At 38.8% G+C, this 19,830-nt stretch overlaps 1 protein-coding gene across 1 annotated transcript in view; it reads left to right on the top strand.

Moving 5' to 3' along the window:
• The window catches only part of ARHGEF40 (Rho guanine nucleotide exchange factor 40), an 85,995-nt gene that overhangs the window by 20,256 nt on the left and 45,909 nt on the right, over positions 1-19,830 (top strand). Inside the window, exons 5-13 of the mRNA XM_075276637.1 lie at positions 3,921-4,035; positions 9,223-9,319; positions 9,974-10,066; positions 11,148-11,255; positions 12,258-12,344; positions 13,173-13,300; positions 13,403-13,541; positions 16,184-16,246; positions 19,221-19,420. Of these exons, the coding sequence (XP_075132738.1) occupies positions 3,921-4,035; positions 9,223-9,319; positions 9,974-10,066; positions 11,148-11,255; positions 12,258-12,344; positions 13,173-13,300; positions 13,403-13,541; positions 16,184-16,246; positions 19,221-19,420 (1,030 nt within the window). The remainder of the gene's footprint in view (positions 1-3,920; positions 4,036-9,222; positions 9,320-9,973; positions 10,067-11,147; positions 11,256-12,257; positions 12,345-13,172; positions 13,301-13,402; positions 13,542-16,183; positions 16,247-19,220; positions 19,421-19,830) is intronic.

Raw genomic sequence — 19,830 nt, 5'->3', positions numbered from 1 at the left:
TCTAGGCCAAACTCACAAAACCGTGCCTTTTACAGATCTTAGGGCCCCCTACATGAATGGGCTGCTTTTTCTCATTCATTTCTATGGGGAGCGCGCATATGCCGGCTCCCATAGAAAGCAATGGGACCTGTTTTAAATGTTTCTGATTCGGAACGTTTACACGTTCAAAATCAGCCAGCGTATCCTCCGTGTGAAGGGGCCCTTACTTTGTGCACCAGGGCACAGTCAGTCTGGAACAGAAGGGCCTTCCCCAAATTGTTCTCACCAAGTTGGAATCAGGCAGTATTCCAAAATGTCTTGGTGTGTTGAATACATGAAGTTTTTTCCTTCACTGGGACCAAGGGGACCCTGGAAAACAACTCCATAGCATTATCCCTCATCCTCCAGACTTTACTGCTGACACAATGCAGTCACCTAGGTAATGATCTTCTGGCATTCCCCCAACCCAGAAATGTCTGGAGTCCAGTAGTGGCATGCTTTACACCACATCATCTGACGCTTGTCATTCTGCTTGGTGTTTAAGGTTTACATGCAACATGCCACAAATCTGCCAGCACACACTTTTCCTGCTAATATTTATGACAGATGAGAATTGAAACAGCACTGCACAGCAAAGTGTGATAGGCTTGCTAGATAGTGTTGAAGTAGAGGGTCCCAACACGTCTAGTAAGGAATGTAATGGACTTCACATTTCTCAAGATGCAAACAAGCAGTGCTTTTATTGATCATCAGATCCAATGGTACAAACAGTGAAGTAGAGGTTAAACTGTAGAGTGAAAATGTTTTTCGGTCAGTTTTGAACTTTCGTCAGACTCTCAGTACCCCAGATGGCCCCAAAAATTAGATGAAACAGAATAAATCCCCAAACAAGGGAGAAGTCCGCCAGCTTTGGTGGCATTGGCTCTCCAGAAAAAAACGGAATACCGTGGTGAAGGAAGCGCACCCTTCACCACAGTATCACTTCCTTTCTGTGGAGCCATTGCTAGCAGACTTCTCCCTTGTTTGGGGATTTATTCTGTTTGATCTAATTTTTGGGGCCATCTGAGGTACTGAGAGTCTGACAAAAATCCAAAACTGACTGAGAAAATGTTTTCACTCTACAGTTTAACCTCTACTTCACTGTTTGTACCATTGGATCTGATGATCAATAAAAGCACTACTTGTTTGCATCTTGAGAAGTGTGAAGTCCATTCTGTTCCTTGAAACTCAGCACTGAGACAGATGAGTGTGGACCACTTTTATGCACTATTCTCCTGCAACGTCTGTTACCCTTGTTCACACCTGCGTTTGGTAATTCATTTGAGGAGTCCTCATGAGGACCCCCCAAATGGAACACCAAACACAATTGCAAGCACTGTGCAGTAAAAGCACACGGACCCCATAGACTATAATGCTATGGTCTCTTTAAGCATCTGATCTGATCTAGGTGTCAGACCACAACCGATAACGTATTGATGACATAAGGATGGGTCATCAATGTAGAAATCTTTGAAAAGCCCTTTAAAGGGAGTCTGCCACCAGAACCCAGAATATCAACCCAGTCATGCAGATAGATAGCTTAGGGTCACATCATTCTAAATATGTTGCAATGCCCTCATTGCTCCAAAGAGCATATTTGAATGTTGACAAATATTGCAATATCTCTCCAACAGAAGCATAGATTCACCTGAGAAAAAAAACAAGTTTGATTCAGGAGACCCTAACCTATCTATCTGCGTGGCTGGGTTTTGGTGATACTCGCAAACACAAAAGTATCATAAACAAAATTATTTAATTAGCTTTGAGCATTGCGCGATATTATTGCACAGATACTGAACAAATACACAAGACATCTTAAAAGACACTTGTCTGAACAGTTATTTATTAGCTCTATGTAGAATTCAGCCATTAGCTGACGGACATACCAGAATAGGTTTCCAAGTACTGGTTTATTAACATTTTAACTTGCGATATAATCCACAACAAAATATGTGAGAATTCACTCAAGAATATTTTAAAAACAGAAAAAAAATTACCAAAAATCTATTGTGAAAAAGCAGTAAAAGTGCCAGATGTGCACAGAGTGTTCTACCTGCTTGTGTGGTCAGACATGTGATCATTTCAGTTAAACAGTAAACTCTGGTGAAGTTCGGGAGGTAAAAGGAAAAAGTAATGTATTGGATTAGATCTATTGTTACAACTGAGAGCCAGTTATAATGCCCAACTTGTGCACTTGACTTTTCTCTGTATCTGACATGTGTAACTAATTTCAGCACAGGGGGTTAGGAATCAGACTAAGGGAGCAGGCACATGGAGTTTATGCTCCGCTCATTCTGAACGTAAACTCGTTCAGAGTGAGCGGCGTTAAAACAGATCCCATTGATTTCTATGGGTGCTGGCATACGCGCGTATCACATTGAAAGTAATAGGTAAAAAAGCCTCCCATTGATTTCAATGGGTAGCGCGCGTCTGCCGGCACCTATTCAAGTCAATGGGATTTGTTTTTTACGCCGCTCACTCTGAGGGAGCCTTCACATGGAGTAAACGCGCATGTATTTTTGCAAAATACACGTGTAAAAATACACGTGTAAAAATAAGACTCCCATTGACTTCAATGATATTTTTTACACGTGTAAAAATATGCCTGTAAAAATATGCCTGTAAAAATAAGCCTGTAAAAATACACCTGTAAAATGTCATTGAAGTCAATGGGAGTCTTATTTTTACACGTGTATTTTGCAAAAATACACGTGTGTTTACTCCATGTGAAGGCTCCCGAACGAGTTTTACGTTCAGAATGAGCGAGCGTAAACTCTGTGTGCAGGCTTCCTAAGATGTATTTGAGTAGGTTTTTTTTTACATTATTGATTGAAGAACTTTGATACTATATCACCAATATATGAGGTTGTTATTTGAAGTCATGTGCCACGCATAAGACCCTCTAAACCTTTTTTTCTCTATGACCTCATGCACATGACTGTGATTTTCACACATTTGTATGGGGATTGTTAGCCCGGGCCAGAAAACTCAGCATATGTCTGTTTGACGGGCCAAGTTCATTCATTTAAGTGTGTGGGTCTGTGAAATACACGAACGGCACATGGATGCATCCTTAACATTTTTTACGCATCCATATATAACATCAATTGTGTTCATGCAACCTAAATGTTTGTGTGAGATATATACAGTTAGTTGCTATATATAGTCAGTTGCTTGATTTAATAGGGGCAATGTTGCACATCATTAGTGCCCTCAGAGATAGTTACACAAAATGGAGGTAACATCAGATGAAGTTACACAGCACTCTACTAATGTTGTTGCTGATTTCTTCTAGCTATGGGAACTGATCATTTTGGTTGGATTACAATGAAGTGGAAATTGATAGCATATTTAGGGATATTCCATCACAATCTGTTGTGAGCCACAGTTTATGTACTTATGCCACATCCACATCTGTGCTGTTCTATCTGTTCTTGTTCAATGCAGGAGTAGAAGAACAGAAAAACATACAGCAACGGTCAGGTGTCATTTTTTATTTTTTTTTTTGTTTTTATTGATAATGCCAATTTCTTAATGACACTGATAGAGTCTTTGAATGGAAACTGGCTACAGTAAACAAGAGTACAAATATTATAGAATGTCTGAAATATTTGCAATAATATATATTAGAAAGAATAACATTTCTGGTACCTGGATTGAGGAATTAGCAATTAATCTGTGAATCCGGATAACCCTTTTAATGCTGAAACAACATAATAATAAATGAATAAGTTATGCTTCTTATACAAAGCAATTATAGGACATTTTAGCCATACTGTATGTTTTATTCTGCTTGTGTGAAAAGGGTGTGAATAAGGGCCAATTGATTGCTATAGGGCAACTCTTGTAATATTGTGAGGCCGATGTGTTCATAAAGTGATTCTTTTTGTATTTCTGTGTAGGTGCACAAGACAGAGAAAAGAGAGCACTATTAATTTTATCTCCAGCTAAAGCCACGGCAGAATACAATCAGAAAAATATTCAGGAAGCAATATTATATTTGTTCTGTCTTCTCAGGTAAAGAGTGGATAATAACGGACATATACATGACTGTCCTGCAAGCAGATGATTGTAATGCTATTTCGGCTATGTCTACACTAAAGGAAAGATTTATGAAGATTGGTGTTTGTAATGCTAGTCTTTATATCTCTTGCGCTGGCAGCAAGTGCACCTCATTTATGATGAAGAGTACGGCTGGTATGCCAGTAAGGCCTGGGCCCTATGTGGCGTGGAAAACAACAAAGTGTTTTACAGTCACAGCAAAGTGGATGGGATTCTACCGAATCCCATTCCAACTTTGTGGAAAGGTAGGTTCCCCACTGTGTACTTACAGACGGGCACCTGCTCCTAATGCCTGGGAATATCAGATTGCAGATCCTGGATGTTTAACCCTTTACATGCCATCTTCAATAACGACAATCTAAAGTCATCAAGTGTTTTGGATGGAGGGGGCTCTCTCCTGTAGGCATCAGAACCCCTGCGAATTAGGTGCAATGCAGGGTGCAATGTCTTTAGATGACAGCCAAGGGCCTAATGTCAGGTATTCCTGTAAAAGTAAGTCATCACACAATTCCATTGACAAAAAAGCTGGGTGTTAGAGTGGGGCAATGCTAAAAAAAATGGCTTGTACTTTGAAAAAGTAGTAAAACTTAAAAAAACTAAGCAAATTCGGTATCAATTTAATCATATCGACCCAGTTTTTGAATTAATCAAGTTATTTAAGCCACACAGTGAATGACACAAAATCTACAGCATAAAAAGGCAGTGGCAAAATTGCATTTTTTTTTTCCATTTCTTCTCACATAGAGTTAATAAAAGTTAATCAATAAGCTAAATATACACCACATTAGTACAATTAAACACTACGAGTTGTCAGCCAGAAAAACAAACCCTCATAGAGTTACACAAAAATTAAAAAGCTATAAAGTTTGGTATGTGACAATGGAAAAATGCAAAAAACTGATTTGGTCATTAGACCTAAAACAAGCTGGTCACAAATGGTTAAATAATAAAATACTGGATAAAACTACCATTGAAGACTTAGGGATATTGAATTACAGTGAACTTAAATTTAGCAACCAGTGCCAGGCAGCTGCTGCCAAGACAAATAAGGATACAACAAGGACATAGTTTTGCATCTGTTCAAATCACTGGTCAGTGGATGGGTGAATCCAGAGACCGATTATCAATCTTCTGATTGTTCAGTTTGGAAAAAAGATAACTTAGGCCGGAGGCCGCACCTTGCAGAAAAAAATTTGCAATGGAAATGCTGCAATTTCAAAAACGCTTGCTTTGAAAATCGCAACATGTCAATTATATGTATGGATACGCTGACGCTTCCAGATATGTATAATGGGGCAGAAAGTCCACAGAGTTTTTCTTGTTCTATAAAAAAGCGCTGCAGAAAAAACACAATGCAGTCTTGTTTGCAACGTCTTTTTGCAGCAATATGCTGTGTGGGGCCTTAGTTTTAGGAAACATTTTATTACAATGTGCAAATATATGAATGCACAGTACAAAGTTTTCTCCATTGTTCACTGTACACCTAAGCATGGATTCACAAGACCATGGTTCAAAACAGCTGTGAAAAACCATATTTCACGGCCCTTTTGCACCCAGGGGGTGCCCATTTTCACAGATCCCACATACATTGCAGTTTATGGTGGGGTCTATAAAAACTGAAAATAATAGAACATGACCTACAGTGTTGGCCAAAAGTATTGGCACCCCTGCAATTCTGTCAGATAATACTCATTTTCTTCCAGAAAATGATTGCAATCACAAATTCTTTGGTATTATTATCTTCATTTAATTTGTCTTCAATGGAAAACCACAAAAAGAATTGTCAAAAAGCCAAATATAATGGATATAATTCCACAGCAAACATAAAAAAGGGGGTGAACAAAAGTATTGGCACTGTTTGGAAAATCATGTGATGCTTCTCTAATTTGTGTAATTAACAGCACCTGTTACTTACCTGAGGCACCTAACAGGTGGTGGTAATAACTAAATCACACTTGCAGCCAGTTGAAATGGATTAAAGTTGACTCAACCTCTGTCCTGTGTCCTTGTGTGTACCACATTGAGCATGGAGAAAAGAAAGAAGACCAAAGAGCTGTCTGAGGACTTGAGAAGCAAAATTGTGAGGAAACATGAGCAATCTCAAGGCTACAAGTCCATCTCCAAAGACCTGACTGTTCCTGTGTCTACCGTGTGCAGTGTCATCAAGAAGATTAAAGCCCATGGCACTGTGGCTAACCTCCCTAGATGTGGATGGAAAAGAAAAATTGACGAGAGTTTTCAACACAAGATTATGCGGATGGATAAAGAACCTTGACTAACATCCAAACAAGTTCAAGCTGCCCTGCAGTCCAAGGGTACAACAGTGTCAACCCGTACTACCCGTCGGCGTCTGAAGGAAAAGGGACTGTATGGTAGGATACCCAGGAAGACCCCACTTCTTACCTAGAGACATAAAAAAGCTGGAGTTTGCCAAAACTTACCTGAGAAAGCCAAAAATGTTTTGGAAGAATGTTCTCTGGTCAGATGAGACAAAAGTAGAGCTTTTTGGGAAAAGGCATCAACATAGAGTTTACAGGGGAAAAAAAAGAGGCCTTCAAAGAAAAGAACACGGTCCCTACAGTCAAACATGGCGGAGGTTCCCTGATGTTTTGGGGTTGCTTTGCTGCCTCTGGCACTGGACTGCTTGACCGTGTGCATGGCATTATGAAGTCTGAAGACTACCAACAAATTTTGCAGCATAATGTAGGGCCCAGTGTGAGAAAGCTGGGTTTCCCTCAGAGGTCATGGGTCTTCCAGCAGGACAATGACCCAAAACACACTTCAAAAAGCACTAGGAAATGGTGGTGAGAGAAAGCACTGGAGACTTCTAAAGTGGCCAGCAATGAGTCCAGACCTGAATCCCATAGAACACCTGTGGAGAGATCTCTTGCTGGCAGTTTGGAGAAGACAGCCTTCAAATCTCAGGGACCTGGAGCAGTTTGCCAAAGAAGAATGGTCTAAAATTCCAGCAGAGTATTGTAAGAAACTCATTGATGGTTACCGGAAGCGGTTGTGCGCAGTTATTTTGTCTAAAGGTTGTGCTACCAAGTATTAGGCTGAGGGGGCCAATACTTTTGTCCGGCCCATTTTTGGAGTTTTGTGTAAAATGATCAATGATTTGACTTTTTTTTTCATTCTCTTTTGTGTTTTTTCATTGCAAGCAAAATAAATGAAGATATTACTACCAAAGAGTTTGTGCTTGCAATCATTTTATGGAGGAAAATGAGTATTATCTGACAGAACAACAGGGGTGCCAATACTTTTGGCCAACACTGTATATTTTCAGTCTATTGCAACGAAACGTAAATATATCGGTCATGTGAATAGACCTAGCCCTAATTTCACAGTGAAATTAATGCAGCCATGTGACGACCGTTAAAAAATAAATAAATAAATAAAAATATAAATATATATATATATATATATATATATATATATATATATATTGTCACTTATCTGATTTAGGATCTCTGCGACGAGGTGGCACCCCCTACGTCTATTGGAAAAAAGGTTTTATTATTGTCAGAAGTGGGGCTTCTTTACTGTAAGAGCAGTGAGACTATGAACTTGCTACCAAATGATGTGGTGATCGCTGACAACATGTACAAGTTTAAGAGAAGCCTGGATGATTTTATTGAAAGTAAGGATACCCTAGGCTATAGGAGCTAGAATTTTTTTTAGCTATGATGTTGATCCAGAAGGGTTTGTCTTCCTCAGGATCAACTTGGTAGATTTATAGGTTGGACTGGATGGAATTGGGCCTTTACCCAACCTTATCTACTATGTTACTATGCTTTAAAGGGATTCTATCATTAAAAAAGAGGTTTTAAACTAATGGTACATAGGATTAGCCTTTATAAAGGCCATTCATCTTTTACCTTTACCCTGAAGGTCCGCACCACTTTTTAAAATTTTTTCTACTTTTCTTCTTTATGCTAATTGTGCTAAAAAACCACAGGGGGCATGTCCTCTATACTATGAGCACAGAAATTCAGCACCGCATTTCTTCTGCTCCTTCGGACATTCTCCTCCTCTCCCCACTGGAGACTACCACAAAATGCCCAATGGAACAGCCGACTGCGCTTTTTGAGTACAATTAGCATAAACAAGAAAAGAAGAAAAATTTTAAAACGGAGGCACGGACCTTCAAGATAAAGGTAAGAGATGAAAAGGCTATTCCTAGGTGCGATTAGTTTAAAACCTGTTTTTTAACTGTAAAATCCCTTTAAGGCTAAGGCCCCACGGGCCGTATCCGCAGCACTAAAGCGCTGCAGGAAGAACCGCTGCGTAAACGCATTGCGTTTCTTTTTGCAGCGTTTTTAAAAGAAAGTTCACAGAGTTTTCCTCTGCGGACTTTCTCTTCCCATTATATCTACGGGAAAGCCACCAGTGTTTCCGTAGATATAATTGACATGCTGCGATTTGCAAAGCCGCAACGGCTTTGCAAATCGCAGCGTGTCCGTGCTGCATTCTTTTCCGCAAAGTGGGGATAGGATTCGCATGAATCCCATCCACTTTGCCCTCATTGTACAACGCCGTGATTTTTCCCGCAGCGTCTCCGCTGCAGGCAAATTGCGGCGTTTACGTCCTGTGGGGCCCCGGCCTAAGGGATTTGCTCTACAGAGGCAAAAACTCCTGCTTTTCTTAATCATTCAGAAATCTGAGTAAGTAATAATTATAAATTGCTAGTAGGTTGCTTAATTGCAGTTATTACATTTCATATTTTTAAGATATTTTCATTTGACTTGATGCAGATTTATTATGATGTGTAAAAGAAAAACTCATAGAATCCAATCACAGCACAGCTTTTATTTTTCAAATGCAAGAAAAAAACAAAATGAAAGCTGCGCTGTAATTTGTTACTGTAGACAACAAGAGTTCATCTTTTAGACATGGTAATAAATCTACCCCAATATATTCCTATACTATACTATATGTAATTTTTGTAGAATACTGATAAAAAGGTTAAGTGTAGTCCTAGCCTTGATCTTGTACTGAGCAATACTTGGACAAAGACATTTACTGAATAATTTCATGTATTGACCAATGAAATCAATATAGGGTATATGCCATAAACAATCAAGATGGGAATATTATCTGTAAATCTTGAATGTGTCTTCAGGCTTTCCATTTCTGTTTCAGGTCTGATCTCCGTGATTTAGGTATAACCCTCATAATGGATCTGCGAGACTGCACTTCCAACTCTGAGGCTTTCCTTCAAGTGCTTCATGAAACCAAGGTAAAGTAAGTTATTTGAGACCATGGCAACCAGGAAATGTGTGGAAATTGAAAATGATCAATTGTAGGCAGCTGGTCGGTGGTATCATATTGTAGGGCTAATTGTTTTTGCCCTCATACATAGATCTATAGTCATGTGCAGTCTGTGGAAAAAGGAACGCATGGCACACAGATTGCATCCATGTGCAGTCCATGTTGTCCACGGACCCTATCATCTGAATATATGAGACTGAGCCACAAGAGCAGAGAGGTGTCCTATGGGTCCATATGCTATTAGTTATTACAGAACCATAATAATACATACCACACAGCGTGTCTAGGGCTTTAGGATGGGGCCGTATGTGCCGCAGTTTGACCGCAGTGTTTTAACTCCCTGCAAAGTGGATGGGATTTATTGCAGAAAAATATGCACAGCGGACATGCTGTGATATCTAAGCAGGAAGTCTGCAGAGGAAACCTCTGTGCTCTTTCTGTGAAAAGCACTGCGGAAAAAAACGCTATTTGTTGCCGCCATGGTTTTTTCGCACACCGCTTTTTTACATGCTGGCCGCTACGTGGGGCCTTAGCCTATGTTAGCATCATGTAATAACATAATTCTGTATCATGCTAGTACTGCCGTATATTATATTGAGATATGATGTATTTTATTTCACAGGACTCCGTCGATGCTTGTATAAAATGCACTTTAATAGTATGTAAGACAGAAGACCCTGCTCCAGTACAGTGTGATCTTTTTACTGATGCACAGGTGAGAACATGTCACAGGGATATAAATCGCAAAATGAAATAGTTTCAGATGTAAGATTTACCTTTAAATGTTTCTATTTCGGTAGACACTGGGCTTAGCAGGGACAGAAAAACTCCACAAAACTCCACCTTGTCTGACATTCCTTTTATTTGTATGACATTACACTTTTATGAAATTGCGTTCTTTCTGCCCATTTAACACATACAATGGAAAGGGTTTCGGCACATGCCTTGAATTAACTGATAAGATCCCATAGGATCTTATGGCACAAACATGTATACCACACAAAGTTCCACAGTGTTTTAGTCCTGTGGGACTGAAGTACTGCAGAATTTTCACATCAAAACAACCTTGTTCAGATGTAGGGAACTGATAGTCGTAGACATTTCTGCTACAAAAACTTCCACATGTGAATACACCCTTCCAAATTTCATCAACACGCTGCAGAAAAAAATCTGCAGTGTATATAGGCCTGTGGGATGTCCTTTAAATACAGAGTGTCAATTTATATTGCAAAAGGTTTCAGCATTATAGCAGTAGGTTTAACCCTTTGCAATGCAGCAATGACACCTTAAATTCTACATGAAAACTATGTCATTTGATGGTGTTTATGGAAAATGCTAACAAGGCTGTATTCCAGGATCAGTACTAGATAACTAACACATTATGTTTACACCATTACACAAGTGTGTACTGTAGCACATTATATTTGTAAGCTGATGTGCGTATAATGTTATGCAAAGTCTTGTAGCCCAGCACAAAGAATGGCATTGATGGGATCTATTTTACAAGTACACACCTATGACTCTTCATCAGTGTTTCCATCTCCCAGAACATTTTCCTGGACCATGCAACCTTAGCTTAAGTGTGAATAAGGAAACTTTCCCCTAAAATGGAAAAATCTGCACTTTCATTTATATGTCAACATTTGGATTGACTCAGATGTTTTTAGACTGAAGAAATAATTCAGAACAGGCAGAAAAATGAAATACTGTCTTATGAAACCCCAGTAATGAAAATGAAAGGCCTTCGTATCTTGTCTGTGTTTATTCATGCTAGGTTTCCTCTTTGTGTCTCTTAGGTTGTAGAAACGTCAGAGCTGACAAAGTATGTCGAAGCAGAAGAGTTGCCGGAGAGTCTGGGGGGAGAAAAGCCATATGTGCACAATGAGTGTGTGAGGAGCCAGCGGGTGAGATGAAAAGCTATGTGTGTGTTTTAAGCTCATTATGATCCATGGGTCATCAACAATCTAAAATGGCTGTATATGAAACTGTCATAACCAGCACAGATATTAAACATATATCACATGACAAAAGCACGCGCATCATGGATAAATCCTGATTTATGAAAGACTTAGTAAAACCAGATGGTTTTTAAGAGAACGCAAAGACGAAACTTAACTAGACACATCTGGCCTTCAGATCTCTAAATGAAAACACTGTGTACATTATAGGGGGAAAAGATTTGTTCTTCTAGTGTTATATGCAGTGACATTAACAATAGCACATTTTTTCATATTTCTTCTTCCCAAGTAGTTATAAATATCTGATGATTTTTTTTTTTTTTGGATGTGCAGTGAATAAGTATGATCTGTAGACTATAAAATACTGCCTAGAAACAACAGAAATAGAAACTTTAAAGATGGTGCAACTTTATTCCCAAAGTCGTTGAAAATAACATCAAATCTCAGACACATCATTTACTAAATATATACTCAGACCACAAAATCTTAAAGTGTCATTGTATGTACCTGATTAATCTCATTTTTATGACCTAATTATTTATGATTATTAGAAGACATGTGTGAAGTATTTTTAGTAGCTTTCCCCATCTGCAGCCTCCATTTCTAATGGACATATTTTTCTCAGCTCATCTCTAGAAGGTGCAGGCATTAACTGCTATAATGTCTGACATATACAACACAGAGAGCAGACTATACCAGTAAATCCTTCTCTTTTCTTCTGTCCAGAGATCCTTTCTCCCCTCTCTTTTGTCTGTCTGCAAATTCTGCGATGTCATGAGTGAGAACTCCATTAATGTGATATTGTTGGGTTTAACTAATGATAAGCAATCAGTATTAAATTTTCAGAGAGCCCCTTTAATTCCATACATTTCTTAAGTCAACGGCATATTAGGAGACAATGATGATATAAATAACTATAGTTATCCTTCATTTTTCTACATTTTGTAGTCTCTGTGGCGACTCCACTCTTTATGCTGCGATGTGCTTGACTCACTGGAAAAGGTCACACAAGAAGTAGAAGCAGACATCACTGAGGTTAGTCATTCCGTTTTTTGTAAAAGAGTCAACACGCTGAACCCAGGTAAACAATTTCTTTTGTATATTTTATTTAGTGATTATTCTTTTTGTGAAATATGAAAGCTTTTTCTTAAAGGTAGTCTGCTATCTCCCCAACCATACTCAACTGTCAGCACCAAATATTACTGTGATAAACAGCATACTATTTATTATTTATGTGACTTTTGTAGATTTGGAGAAAAACAACTTTTAAGTCTTATTCAAATGAGGCAGTGGTGTACTGGGGTGGGTCTTCAGCTCCCTAGAACATTGCTCTTTCCACTCAGACCCCTACCTCTTCTTGTCGGCGCCAATGATTGCAGTGGGAGTTGGTCCTCCCACAGCTGTGACATCACCCACCAGGACTAGTACGCCCAGCGCTGAAAACCTGCCCCAGTGCACCAACTGCTTAATTTTCATAAGCATTTTTTTTTACAGATCTAGAAAAGTGACATACATAACAGAGGTGCTTATCACTGTCATGTAATACAGCGCTGGCATTTGAATATTATTGGGGAGGTGGCAGACTCCCTTTGAATTCATTTTTATAGTATGCACTTCTCAGAATTTTGTGCATCCTTACATTTTTACTATTATATAGTCACTTAAATTATGGTAAACATGCTTTAATACTTTTTCTGTTACACAATCGAATTTCATTGTAATAGATTGTGGATTGTGTTCTCCAGTATATGACACGATACACAGACCATGTTTCCCAGCCCAAACTCTTCCATGTGAAGCCATCTTAAAATCACGTTGGGAAAGGAAGCTAATAAAAGTTTTTCATTTGGTTCTATGTGCTAGGATATTAATTGGATAATTTCACATCACCGTGAGGCCATGAAGAAAACACTGACAGATGAAAAACTTCAAAGACTGCAAAGAGACGGAGGTACTCTTGTAGCAAGACTTCAGAAGTCACCATATCTGAGGTAATAGTAAAGCTTATCTTCAAGGATAGCCAGGATTCAGTTTGCTTCAATTTCAGAAATATTAGAATGTTTAAGATTTTTTGTTTTGCTTGTATTCATCAGACTTTATGACTCCGCCACCTTTGACTTGTATGAGAGAGTTGATGAGGCACTGCATCGTCTGGTCCAGTTGTCAAACCAGAAGCTCCAAGAGCTGGAAGCTAAATTGTCACCATCTGAGTGTCGAAATAGAGCTCTTGAGGTATGAACTTTATGTTATAGTAAAATACAGTACCGTTTTTACAGTAAGGGAGCCTTCACACGGAGTTTACACCCCGCTTATTCTGAACGTAAACTTGTTCAGAGTGAGCGGTGTAAAAAACAGATCCCATTGACTTGAATGGGTGCCGGCATACGTGCGCTTTCCATTGAAATCAACGGGAGACTTTACCTATTGATTTCAATGTGATATACACGTATGCCGGCACCCATTCAAGTCAATGGGATCTGTTTTTTGCGCCGCTCACTCTGAACGAGTTTACGTTCAGAATGAGTGGAGCGTACACTCCGTGTGAAGCCTCCCTAAAGGAAAACATAAATGTTTAGTAAGGAAGGAAATTATCATGACATATAATCATAAAGAAACACAAAGGACTTTATTTCTTCATTCCTGAAGAAGTAGAAACCGTTCCTTTATGTCACTCATTCCTTTTGAACCCACTTCTGGCTTTGGCCCAAGGACTGCATGTGGATCATTCCACATCAAGTGGACCAGTTTTTAAAATCGTCCCCACTCGACCTCCGATTTTGCTGAAAATTTATAAGGATGTACATGTATGTTTGAAACGAGGTTCTGTAAATGTTTAGGGCCAGATATCAAATACCTGGGGCACTGCTGACCTTTCACTGGAGATGGTCGAGTGGGGAGCACTGGTCCACTTGACATGGAATGACCCATATGTTATAACAGTCTTAAAGAGGTTAGCCATTTTCAGACCAATATTGAGAGAAAATAAAAGTTGCAAAATAAGAAGTTATACAATTTTCCAATATGCTAACTGTATCAATTCCTCATGGATTTCTAGATCTCTACTTGCTGTCATTCATTCTGTTACTTCTAGAGGACAAAACTCTGACCATAGTCATGTGATTTACGGTCTATGGTCATGTGATTTACGGTCTATGGTCATGTGATGAGCACACAGGTGCACAGCTGATTACCAGGCAGATGTCTGATTACTGGGCTGTGACTATAACGAGCAGCACCTGTGTATTCATCACATGACCATGGACAGTAAATCACATGATCATGGCCAGAGTCTTATCCACTAGAAGTAACAGAATGAATGACAAAAAGAAGAGATATAGAAAACTGTGAACAATTGATACAGAATGAGTATTGGAAAATTGTACAACTTTTTATTATACACACAATAACATTTGTCTCTCAATATTTGTCTGAAAGTGGCCAACCCCTTTAAATTCTTCTATTGTTTGTGCGGTGTCTGTTTCAAACTGCCTTAAGATTAAATATGTGTCTATGCCCAAATTTTATTGTACATACAATGCTTGGGCCAAGCAACAAGACTAAGTTATAAGCTAAAGCACACCTCTAAAAATAGTAGAGGTAGATATAAGGAACTTTGTAATATATCTTACTAAAGAATAATGTTTCCGTTTTCACTTAACAGATTTTTTTTCTTTCACTTCACTAAGGGCTTGTTCACATCTGCGCCCATACTCCGTTTTGTGAGTTGAATGTGCTTGAAAAGTCTCCGGCCGTGAGCGTTGGTGAGCGTTTTATGCTCTCCGCGGCGAAACCGTTTTTTTTTTAACCAGACACAGAGTCGGACATGCAGTACTCTGTGTCCAGTTTAAAAAAAACGGTTTCGTTGCGGAGCGCATAAAACGCTCACCGGCGCTCATGGCTGGACTCGGCATGACAGGTTTCTGTCTTCTGCATGCAGAAGACGGAAACCTGAAAATGGAGTTCAGACTCGGGTGTGAACCCGGCGTAAGACTCTAATCTCTAATATCACTTATATACATTTCCAGCCTTACACACAGAAGTCTAAGGAAAATGAGGCTTATTGACTAATTTATTGCTTTACTCTGTACAGTGGTAGAGTTTAGCTTTCTTGTTTTCTACATATGTAAGAACTTATCAGCTGCAGTACATGTGTCTTTTTCAGCAGGCTTCCCCTCTCCATAGACTTCTATGTTAGAAGTAACTTGGACTTAGCGAGAGTAAAACTTTTTTCTTTGTTATTTTACATGTTTTTATATTCCCCTACACTATTAATTAATGAAAAATTGTGTTATAATTGGAAATACATTTTAAACAACATAAACAATTTTTTAGAGTGAGGTTAAAAAAGCAGTTTTTTTGCTGCAGATTTTGTGGCGTTAATTTGAGCCAAAGCCAAGAGTGAATTCAAAATGTATGGGAAATATAAAGGTCGCACTTTTCCCATCTGTTTTTATCCACCCTTGTTTCACAAAAAGGGGCCTCAGTCACAAAAGATTAAAGATTATAACCTTGTATCTGGGTTATAGATCAAACAAAAAATATGTTTAATGTATTTTTACTAGAGATGAGCGAACACTATTCGAAACAGCCATTTCGAATAGCACGCTCCCATAGAAATGAATGGAAGCGGCCGGCACGCAGACTTTGCTGGCGGCCGGCCGCTTAACCCACCTCGTGCCGGCTACGTCTATTCATTTCTTTTGGGAGTGTGCTATTCGAAACGGCTGTTTCAAATAGTATTCGCTCATCTCTAGTTTTTACCTATAGATTAGTCACAATACCCATCATACAAACCACTGTAGTAAATAGTACTGGATAAAGTTATGGCTGGTATTTATAGGTTCCTGTTTTATGAATATTTCATATATTTGTAGGATTCTCAGAGTGTATTTGATGCACATGGACATGGAATAGACATCCGTGGGGAGACCCGTGATGTAAGTTTGCTATACAATAAATGCATGTAGCATAATTCTTATGATTTATATGTTTTGTTAAAAGTGTCAATATTTTATATAGTAGCTAGGGTTTAGCTCTCTGTTCTTTTAGGAGTCCACAGGATCTTAATGTGATTCCAGTGGAGCCAGTGTTCAAGATCGTCCAACTTTTTTTTGTATATATTATATATAAATATATATATATATATATATATATATATATATATATATATATATATATGATAAGATTTTCCTTTAATAGTCCCACAATGGGGAAATTTCAGTGATACAGTTTCATAGATGGTACAGTAGTATATAACAAGAGAGAAACACATAGAAGCTCATGGCAGAGAAATCCTAGGAATCATAGCAACTAAAACGAAAGAAACAGACACACTGCAGGATCATTTAGTTCTCTGTGCGGAGTGATGTTAATAATACAGCCGAATGTGGTTGGAGGACACGAGGAGGGGGGTCACAGCATGTAGATATAACAGGCAGAAAAACATTTTTTGCAAAGGTGGGGGACATATGCAGCTATCATGATAACATGTGGCAGTTCCTTTGGTAGGTGGTGAGATCTCCTGCTCACAGCTGATAGTTTGGTATCTTGCATCAGCACTATTGTCCATTAACCACAAAAAAAATGCCCCAAATGTCCTTCATCACAAGCCCTCCTCCTCCTTACCACTGTGTTCTACTTCCCCAAAGAAGTCTGAAGCCATCCAGGTATACATGGTGCTGTTCTCTTGCCAAGCTTCCATACCTCCTTGGGGTAGGTGGGTGATTGTAGGTTTCCAGGCTGTAGCAGAGTCCCACGTGTACACAGTAATAGAAAGAAATACCAGTCAGCTGTAGACATCTTCACACATCAGCAATAGACGCCAAAAATCATCTCCTTGAACAAAGAAGTCCGCATTTCCATGTAGGTTTCTCTTCCATGTCGCATGGTGAGACATGCTGTCCTAGCTCTGGGGGGATGGTAATAGGCACATGTGTAGATACAGGAAACCAGCTGAACCAGGTCTTGAGTCCATGCTTTACAATAGAAACAAAAGGAAAAAACAACTCCACAGGGTCTTCCATTCGATTTATAGTTGCCAATTCATAGTGCTAGTTTCTTGGTTACAGGATCTTTGAAGATACAGAGAAAAAGAGTGAGAAAAGGAAAAGAAAGGAAAGATAAAGGTTGCTCCCAGCTTGGAGCCCTGTATCGAGGCAGCCACTAAGGGCGCCAGGAAGAGGAGGGGACATATATATATATATATATATATATATATATATATATATATATATATATCCTATTAATATTATAAATGTGAAAGTTTGTGAGTTTGTGGGTTTGTGTGTTTGGATGTTTGCATGTTCGGATGTTTGTTCCTCAATCACGGAAAAACCGCTCCACCGATTTGGCTGAAATTTTCCACAAACATAGTTAATACACCCGATTAAACAATAGGCTACTTTTCGTCACAATAGCGCGCATACGTTTGTGCCAGGACCCCCACAAAACCCAAACTCACACCACCATCTCTGCAATCTCACACACTTTGGACCATAGCAAGCCACAAAATTCATATTGCCCTCTACAGCCTAGCCCCTAACCCCACACAATCACATATACATATACTTTACCACTTTGCCCCTCACCTTAACGATACTCCAGGAGGCTCTCTTTAACGCTCCAGAGCAGCCATGTTTGCTGACCCCCATTGCTCTGATAATCCGCGACACCGCCCACCCATGTCAATACTCCTAGGCGGTCTAATAAATGCAAAAAAAAAAGTTTAAAAAAAGTAAAAAAAAATATTAAAAAATAAATAAAAAGGATTAAAAATTCAAATCACCCCCCTTTCCCTAGAACACATATAAAAGTAGTTAAAAACTGTGAAACACATACATGTTAGGTATCCCCACGTTCGAAATCGCCCACTCTACAAAGCTATACAAATATTTTTCCAGTTCAGTAAACGCCGTAGCGGGAAAAATGGTCAAAAGTGCCAAACCGCCATTTTTTCACTGTTTTGATTCTGATAAAAATGTGAATAAAAAGTGATCAAAGCAATAACATTTCCCGAGAATGGTAGAACTACAAAGTACACCTGGTCCCGTAAAAAAATACGCCCTATACATCCCCGTACACGCACGTATAAAAAAGTTACGGCTGTCGGAATATGGCGACTTTTCAAAAAATAATTTTTTAACACAGTTTTGGATTTTTTTTAAGGGGTCAAAATGTAAATAAAACCATATAAATTTGGTATCCCCGGAATCGTAACAAAACACAGAATACAGGGACATGTCATTTTGGTTGCACAGTGAACGCCGTAAAACCAAAGCCCGTAAGAAAGTCGCAGAAATGAATTTTTTCTTCAAATCCACCCCATTCTGAATTTTTTCCCTGCTTCCCAGTACATTATATAGAATATATAATGGTGGCATCATGAAGAAAAATTTGTCCCAGGAAAAATTAAGACCTCATATGACTCTGGGAGCGCAGAAATAAAAAAATTATGGGGTTTAGAAGGAGGGGAGTCAAAAACGAAAATTAAAAAATGCCATCGGCGGGAAAGGGTTAACTTCAAATACTTCTGTCCCAAAGTCACTATGTAAAGTTTCTCACAACACCATATAGCAGCTCTAATACAAATTAACTTCAACACAAAAGTCTCACGTATTTTCTGAATTACAGCAACAACAAGATACAAAGTTACATTTCATATCCCATACCTTATACACGCTACGAAAACCTTACCCACACCTGTATATACACACTTCTACAATCACCGCAGACGAAGTCGCGGGTACCAGCTAATATATATATATATATATATATATATATATATGTATATGTGTTACACTTCACAACAAGATGTGCCGAGGCGAAACTTGTGCTTTGGAAAAAAATTACATCACTACAGCGACTTCAGTAAGGAGAATATCTACCATTAACCACCTTTACATCTTTCTGCAGATACGGAAATTAGATGTATCAATTATAGACACCGAGAATCGAAGACTAGAGGGTGGTGTTAGGATCCGTGGTCTAGAGGTCAGTAGTCGAGAGCTTGCTGACCGTACCTGCAGCCCACCACGTGGTCACGTTTTAAGTAGAGGTGATGGAAGAGGTCCAGATGCACCTTGGGGAGGAGTTCCCAGACCAGAGGGGAAAAGGTGAGAAAAATGGTCATTAGATTAGATTCTTAAATATATTTATGCTAAATGACTTTTACATTATTTGACCTAAGAACTACCACAAATTTCTAAGACTCTTATTAAGTTCTATAGACGATTAAAAAAAAAATGAGATGTAGATGTAACGTAGCTATCATTTTAAAAATCACAGTTGTTCCCTAAACATTTATAGATATAATTCCAAATTTAGAAATGTTGAGTCTTAAAAATCTTTTTCTGTCCTGAGTGGGTGGGCTTTTTCTGGTGTGATGTTATTGCTGTGCTCAGCTCTCTGATCCATTCAGATGTCTTCACTGCTCCTCATCCCATTTCACAGTATGCCTGTACTATTATGGGATGTTACAGAGAGACATTAGACAGGAAGCAGGAAATTACAAGCTGTTGTAAGG

Source organism: Leptodactylus fuscus, chromosome 1, assembly GCF_031893055.1.
Source record: "Leptodactylus fuscus isolate aLepFus1 chromosome 1, aLepFus1.hap2, whole genome shotgun sequence".
Lineage (NCBI taxonomy): Eukaryota > Metazoa > Chordata > Amphibia > Anura > Leptodactylidae > Leptodactylus > Leptodactylus fuscus.
The sequence above is the reverse complement of the archived record's forward strand: the minus strand, read 5'-3'. Positions and strand labels throughout refer to the sequence as shown.